The 8,407-nt window shown below is 50.5% G+C and overlaps 1 protein-coding gene across 1 annotated transcript; it reads left to right on the plus strand.

The window, feature by feature from the left end:
• Positions 1-1,608: 1,608 nt before the first annotated feature.
• On the plus strand, positions 1,609-8,401 carry LOC104273067 (protocadherin beta-16-like; the record flags this gene model as incomplete). Its single annotated transcript, XM_009868269.1, has 4 exons — positions 1,609-3,693; positions 4,200-4,344; positions 6,848-6,972; positions 7,028-8,401. Coding segments are annotated over exons 1-4 (3,729 nt in total), but the record flags the coding sequence as incomplete, so codon positions are not given.
• Positions 8,402-8,407: the final 6 nt, after the last annotated feature.

Below are 8,407 nucleotides of genomic sequence, written 5' to 3' on the forward strand. Positions count from 1 at the left end.
TTGCATATTCCTAGAAGTCGACCAAACACCTCGTGATCAGTTTGCTCTTTCATGTGAGACTGACTTTTTTTCACCCTTATTGTTTACAAAAGTTTTTTTGAGACTTTTGGAGTTTACATTTGCAAGGTTCCTTTAATGGCTCGTCGATCACTGCTGTTAGATGTCCGATCTTTGCTGTTGTCTCCGTTAGCTCCTGCTCATTAACTGTTTGTGTATCTGCGCATTTAATTTACGAACTCCCCTGTTTGTTTCCTTGCTTTTTGTGTTAAATAGCTGTTGTTGTAGGTACAGGAGTTCAGGTTTGACATCTGAGTACAGGGACCCTTAAAGCATTACTAAGCATGTGTAGTAAAAGTAGGGGAGAAAGTACTTGTCTCCCGGCAAAACATGAAAACAGCTTGCAGCGTTTCTATTGTTCGATGGCTGTGGATATTTTTCATGACTGTGATGCAGTGATATACCATCATGGACACAAGGGTCAGCAGGCGGCAGATGGCGATCCTTTTGTAAATTAAGGAGAAAAACGCTTTTCACACACACTCACCAGAAAAAAAAAAAGCATTAAAGTTGTGTGTCCTTTGGAAAGGATGTGCTACGCCCTGTGAAGGAAGCAATTTTGGGATGATGTGTCTCAGAACAGCATTATCTTTTCAGTGTGATGGTGAAGCGTTTCCCTTTCCGTAACACCAGCTCTCATATTCAATAGCGGTGCTTCTCGGGCCCACCCACATGCTAACTGTCCTGTGGTGATTAACAAGAGAAGAAGAGAAGGAAACTCCCGCAATGCAGCCTGTGCAGATGGCAGGTTTTGCAATGCCTTCGCAACACCGAGGAAAACCAAAAGCTGTGTGTGAAGAGTTGGCAGTTGTCATCTGGGAAGCGAGACCCAGATCAGCGCTCTGTATGCGGACGGGAAGCCTGCTTCCCAGCGAGGCGAGCATTTACTTTGCACTTTTTACTTCCGATTTGGCACCAAGAGCGCAGATCAAGCAGCAAACTCCAGAACAGCAGCGCTGCCCCGAATGAGAAGGCAGAGGAAATATTCCCCCTTGCGACGCTGGGTGGGAGTGTTGGCCACGGACCGGCAGGTCTCTCCGCCCACAGCGGCTTTGCAGGCACCGGGGAGACAAAAAAAGCCGTGTGAGAGCTGCTCGGGAAGGGCGGAGGGGCACGGAGTCGAGGTGCTGGAGATCTTTCAGACACTCTCCTCCCGGGTTTCCTGACAAACACCGCTCTGCTTCGGACACTGCTTAAAAATCCTGGCAGCCACGGAGTACGGTGGAGGGTTTTTTTTGGAGAGTGATGGCGTGTGGAACACTGAGCGGAGGCACCAAGAGGCAAGTTATCTTGTTTATTCTGGGTGTTTGCGTGGGTCGGAGCGGGGCTGAAACCCTCCGCTATGCTCTGGCGGAGGAAATGGAGAGGGATTCCTTTGTGGCCAATCTTTCAAAGGACGTAGGTGTTGCTCCGAGCCAGCTCGCATCTCGCAAGGCCCGCGTTGTGTCCGAGGGGAACGGGCAGCTGTTCCACCTGAATCAAAACACCGGAGTCCTGACGGTAAAGGAGTCGCTGGACCGAGAGAAGATCTGTCCGCAGAGTGATACCTGCATGCTCTTTTTCAAGATATTTTTTGAAAATCCGTTGCAGCTGATCCGAGGGGAGGTGGAGGTTCGTGACGTGAACGATAACTCCCCTGTGTTTCCGGAGAAGGAAATGGTTTTAGAGATTGTGGAAACGACATCTCTTGGGTCCCGTTTCCCTCTGGAAAGCGCCCAGGACAAGGACGTGGGTAGTAACGGTTTGCAGAACTACAGCCTCGGGTCGAATTCTCACTTCTCCCTCGCTCTCGAGACAGGGAAAGGTGGAGCAAAATATGTGGAGCTTGTCCTAGAGCGACAGCTGGACCGTGAAGAGCAGCAAGAGATGAATTTACTGCTCACCGCCACCGACGGGGGCTTGCCACCCAGGTCTGGCACGGCTCAGGTCCGGATCGTGGTGGTGGATGCCAATGACAACACCCCAGTCTTTGGTCGGGAGGTCTATGAGGTGCGCCTGGCCGAAAACAGTCCCCTGGAGCAGCTAGTGGTCAGAGTCATGGCTGCTGATCCCGACGAAGGGTCCTACGGTAAAGTGCGGTATTCCTTCACTCAGACATCGGAGCGGTCCCGGCAGCTTTTTGAGCTGAATCCTGCCACTGGGGAGATACGGCTGGCAGGCAGCCTGGACTTCGAGGAAACGAAAAACCACGAGATGGTGGTGAAAGCCACCGACGGCGGGGGGCTGTCTGCGCATTGCAAAGTGCAGGTGGAGGTCCTAGATGTGAACGACAACGCCCCGGAGATAGCCCTCACCTCCCTCACCGCCTCTATTCCAGAGGATGCCCCGCCCCGGACCGTGGTGGCTCTCTTCAGTGTGCGGGACCAGGACACTGGGGACAATGGCAGGACAGAGTGCACCATCGAGGGGGCCTTGCCCTTCAGTCTCACCCCCACATTTGATAATTACTACGAACTGCGAACAAACACGCCTCTGGACAGAGAGAGGACAGCAGAGTACAACATCACCATCACAGCCGTGGACTGGGGCACGGTCCGGCTGAGCTCTTGGAAAAGTATCATTGTGCAGATATCAGATGTGAATGACAATCCCCCAAAGTTTACCCAGGAAGTTTACACCATGTCAGTCCTGGAGAACAATAGCCCTATGTTCCGGATCGGCCAAGTGAATGCCACGGATGCTGATGCGGGAAAAAATGCCCGCATAAACTACGCTCTGGTGCGGCAAGAGGGTAAGGAGCAGCCTGATGTATCGATCAATTCTGAAAATGGGGAAGTTTACATCCTCCGCCCGATGGACTATGAGGAGATGGCCTTTGAGGTGGAGGTGCGTGCAGCCGACAGAGGTATGCCACCGCTCAGTGCCCAGGCAGTGCTACGTGTGGTGGTACGGGATGAGAACGACAATGTGCCCATTGTGCTGCACCCACCTTCTGACAGTAACACAGGAGTGAGTGAACTGGTGCCACGCTGGGCACGAGCAGACTACCTGGTAGCCAAGGTGGTGGCGGTGGACGCGGACGCAGGGCAAAACGCATGGCTGTCATACGAGCTGGCCAAAGCAACAGAGCCGGGGCTGTTCCGTGTGGTGCTGCACAGCGGTGAGGTGCGCACGGCGCGGGCTGTGACAGAGCGTGACGCTCCCAGGCAGAAGCTTATTGTGCTGGTGCGAGACCGTGGGCAACCATCACACTCTGCCACTGCCACCCTTGGCGTCATCCTGGTGGACGGCTTCTCTGATGCCCATTTGAGGGTGAAGGAGGAGGCACTGACCACTGAGCCTGATGAGCTGTTGACCCTGTACCTCATCGTCTGCTTGGCTTGTGTGTCCGTGCTATTCTTGGCCACTACAGTGGCTGCTGTGGTGGTGAAGGTGCGGCAGACCAGGCGGCGAGAAGCGGAGACCTTGCCTACATTCCCAAAGGCTGCCCCAGAGAGCGCCGTGGGCTCCCTGCCCCGCAGCTATGTGTATGACGTCTGCTTCTCCACTGGGACCGTCGACAGCGAGTTTCGGTTCCTTAGGCCCCTCTTCCCCTGCTTTCCGGCCGGGCTGCCTCCTGGCCCAAGTGAACAGAGGAACTCAGTGTGCTCACAAGAGGCAGCCAACCTTGGGGAAGAAGGCAACTGGACTGTACAGGTGAGAGATCTGCCCAGACTGAGGTGATGGAGGGAGCGGGGAGGTAGCAGAATTGGTGTATGTGTGTGTCTGTGCTCACCCATGGCAGTAAGAACTGTTGATGTTGCAGAGCTCTTAGTGAAAGAGACACTGGGGTGGCAGGAGAGGATAGAAAGGACCTCTGAGATTCTTGCAGGGGCCTCCTGAGAGGAGGCTCATATGCTGACTAACCATGCTCCTCTGCATCCAGCCCTACACTCTAAGTATTCATATTAGGTCAAGCCTTTAGTGTCACTACAAATGGGGACAGCCGGACTATGAGAAAGGTTTCAATGTGTGAACCACACAGTGGGACCTGTACATGCACTCTAGGGACATACTTGAAGGGACCCAACTTTCAAGGGACACATCCTCCCAGAGGTGATAGCAGGGGAATGTAGTGGTCCTGTCTACAGTCAAACAGCACTGTGAGGACAATGTTGGAAAGGGTGTCACATCACTTATGGTGTTCTCTACACTGCAATTAGGTGCTGGTGCTGGATGCTGTGAAGTGCATCCTAGTGAAGGATGATGGCAGTGCTGAACTTGAGATGTGTTACAAGCTACTGGAGGCAATGAAAGTGGGAACCTTGGCTATTAAATTCACTTACAGTTTTGTGGTTTCGATGAAGGGTATTGGCCAGAAAAATGTTGATATAGGCGGTTTACAAGGCACTGTCCCACTCCATTCCTGACCCAGCTGGGTAATTCTGGACAGTACCAGCACTTCTCTTCCCAGTACTGCCATGAACTTAAACTGAGTCATGTTTGAGATGCCCTGTGCAATGTGCTGTGCAATGAGCATGGGGAGACAAGAGGCAGTCATTGAAACAGCCCCTTCTCAGTCTCTCATTGGGTCCAAGTCCCCTCTAAATATGGGGTTACTAGTTTCTGGGGATCCATCTAGCGCACCACAAGAATACGCATATGAGGCTGAAGACCCACAAACACCGTATTATTTTCATCCCTTAACATTTTTGTATTTCGTAACCACTGGTGACTTGGACTCGCTTCACTGCATGTTCTCAGAACTACAGTTGCGGTAGCCTCAGGGAAGACAAGGACCCATCTTGATACACCAATATTAAACCACGTTTGCTGTTTGTGAGAAAGCGATTTTATTGTGGGCTCTTACCACCTGAAATTTCTCCCTCAGACTCATAGAAGTTTTGCAGTAGTGCCTTTGTGGTGGTTACAGTGGAGTATGGTTTCTGGCTTTAGATTTTCCCTGTTCAAATCAGGGACCCACCACCTGGTCCAACCTGCTCTTTGGCTCTAGGTAGAGGGGAATGGTGTCACATGTGGTCTATGCGTGCTCTAGATTTCTCGTTGATGCCTGCTTACCTTCAATGCCCAAATGACAACCTCTACCCTCTGTTCTTTACAGGGCAGAGCTCCCCTCTCTGAAGACTCGGGTCCCAGACCTGCAGAAGCAGCTTGTACTGCAAACAGGGGGATGGAGCTAAATGTCAATTCTGATCAAAATCCTTGGCTCACCCATCAGTAAGTGAGGAGAAAGATAAGCATATCTGTCCTCACTGGCTGATGGCCTCACAATGAAAAGAGAATGAAGGGACCAAACATCCATCAAAAAAGCACCAGGGAGCTATCAATCTTCTCCGTGTGAGAAAGCAAAACCACTCTCCTCCTTAGCAGTTCCTTATTCATGCAGGTATTTTGTAACTGTTATATGGACTGAGGAGAAGGACTGTGTTGCATGTCAATTAGGCTGAGACTTAATGTATGATTGTGAGATTGCTACTGCTCCTGAGTCTTAAGGGAAATACTGAAACTCAGAAGTAGATCTTGAAGATAACTTTCTTCTATATCCCATTTTCTGTGGTTTTGTTCGGTTGTGGGTTTGGTTTTTTTTTTCTTTCTTTCTTATGGAGAGGGCTCTGTGACAATGTCTTAATTTTCTGTGGTCTGTTCAATACCAGATCAAACAGATATTAACCAAAATTAAGTGGTGCTTGCAGGGGAATTTCTTAATAATTCACAGAAGCTGATTATATTAGAAACAGCTGGCATTGGCACACTGGGCACATATGCCAATATTGGCATCTTTGACTGGGATTTTACAGGCTCTCCATACTATAAAGAGTGGGCTTTTTAAGCAATGATTTGTTGTTGTTGTTTTCTCTTTGTAACATAAATTTTTCAGGATTTTTTAGTATAAAGTTGTGGAGAATTGAAAATACTGTTTGTGGGTTTGCAGTAAATTAGGCTGAAATTCTTACAATTAATTTAAGGCACTGTAGAATATAGGGCATTGAGAAGCTTTGTTTTCTTTAGAGATCATTACCAATTAATGTAAAGTAATGTGGTATTTCCTGTCACGCACAGTTTTAATAGCAAAATGTCTGATGACAAAATACAATAAATTTTCTTTACATTAATTGGTAATGATCTCTAAAGTAATGTGGTATTTCCTGTCACGCACAGTTTTAATAGCAAAATGTCTGATGACAAAATACAATAAAACCTACTTGAAACTCCCTCGAGTGAGTGTGCTGTCCTGAAGAGTGCTTGTCACAGTCATCACCGAGGAAATAACCACCCCAAGAGTAGGATTTCAGGCACGAAGCCGTGCACTTGCAGTGGATTTTCTTCAGAGGAAATCAGAAAAACCTGGAAGTAGGCTGGTCTCAGAAGCCAGAACGAGGTGGAGGGAGATATTCTGAACTAAGCTCAGGTCCAAGAGATGCTGCTCCCAGCCTTTTTGCAAGGGTTCCCAGACTGAGAGGTTGTGGATCTAAGGGGAGAACTTTGGTTCATTCCAGAAACTCATTCAAGAATTACTACGGGGACTCAAATAACTACAGGGACCTACGTGATCATCGCTGCTGTGGTTCATGGACTAGTTCACCCCGGATGCTGGATACCTGTAACACAGCGGATTTTTGGCTGAAAAGGCTAAAAGTAATTGACTGAATTAACAATTCAAACTGTTGTAGGGAGGGTCATTAGGAAAATCTGCTTTAAATACATCTCATTTTCAAACAAAAGGCAAACAAAGACTGCTCGTTCAAGTGGTGGCCGTACTTTGAACGGGTCAGATGGACAATTAAATCTATACAGCCTGACCTCGGAGCAGGGATAGACAGAAAACCAGCTGATGTTCTCTGTTCTGCAGTCTTTGCACTAGGAAATATCCGCGTCCTTCTGCAGATCGGCCGCCTGGTGCCGCTGCTGACCGCAGAGGCTCCGCGCAGCTCCCGGAACCACCGCCCCCGGGACTGCGGGGCTGCACCATTCCGGGTTGCTCGGCTTGGGAGTCGGCAGTCTGGATCGGCAGCTCCATCCACCTCACAAGGAGAAGAGATCGGCTCGCTGGGAAGGAATGGAGGAACAGTTCCCAGGGCGTGGGGTGGCCATGATCCTGCTCCTCTGTGTGTCGGGGATGAGAGCAGAAACTGCTCGGTATTCTGTGCCCGAAGAGGTGGAGAGAGGTTTCTTTGTGACGAATATTGCTAAGGAGTTGGGACTAACTGGTGAGGAATTATCGGCTCGACAAGCTCGTCTCGTTCCTGAAGGAGAAAAGCAGTATTTACAGCTGAACGAACACACGGGGGATTTGCTGGTGAGAGAGCAGATGGACCGGGAGGAACTGTGCGGACAGAGCGAGCCCTGCCTGGTGCGTTTCGAAGTGCTGCTGGAGAGCCCGCTGCAGTCCGTCCGAGCTGAGGTAAGCCTCACTGACATAAACGATCATGCTCCCGTGTTCTTAAATAAAGAGATAGTTTTAAAGATCCCGGAAACTGCAATGCCGGAGGCTCGTTTTTTGCTGGAAAGCGCTCAAGATCCGGATGTGGGGAACAATAGTCTCCAGTATTACAGTATCAGCTCGAATGACTACTTCCGTATCTACACACGGAGGCGGAGTGATGGCACGAAGTACGCAGAGCTGGTGTTGGACCGAGCCCTAGACCGCGAGCAGCAGGCAGAAGTGACTTTCAGTGTCATGGCTGTGGATGGGGGGTCTCCACCGCGCTCTGGCACAGCCTTAATCCGTGTGGTAGTCCTGGATACGAATGACAACATCCCGGTATTTACCCGTAGTCTGTACAAAGTCCGAGTCTTAGAAAATAGCCCCAGGGATACGTTAGTGGTGGCGGTGTCTGCTACAGATTTAGACTCAGGAACGAACGGGGAAATAACCTATTCCATAGTTCAAAATTCAGACGAAAACCTCCAGACGTTTAAAATCGATCCCGAAACAGGGCAGATTAAACTCAAAAAGACAGTGGATTATGAAGAAAGAAGGACCTATGAGATAGACGTCCAGGCCATGGATGGAGGGGGCCTCTCAACTCACTGTAAGGTGGAGGTGCAGGTGGGGGACGTGAACGACAATGCCCCCGAGGTGATCATCACCTCCCTCACCAGAACCCTCTCCGAAGCCCCCCCGCCGAAGACTGTGGTGGCCCTCTTCAATGTGAAAGACCGGGACTCAGGGGAAAATGGCAGGACGAGCTGCGAGCTGACGGGTGAGCAGCCCTTCAGCATCAGTCCGCTGGAGACCGACGCGTACGCGCTGGTGACGTCGGAGGCGCTGGATCGGGAGGAGGTGGCAGAGTACAACATCACGGTGCGGGCTCGCGACGGGGGGTCCCCCGCGCTCTCGGCATCCAAGACGCTGCTCGTGCGGCTCTTGGATGTAAACGACAACGCGCCTAACTTTACCCAGGCCATT

This window comes from Apaloderma vittatum, unplaced genomic scaffold (assembly GCF_000703405.1).
Source record: "Apaloderma vittatum isolate BGI_N311 unplaced genomic scaffold, ASM70340v1 scaffold8484, whole genome shotgun sequence".
In the NCBI taxonomy this organism is placed as follows: Eukaryota; Metazoa; Chordata; class Aves; order Trogoniformes; family Trogonidae; genus Apaloderma; species Apaloderma vittatum.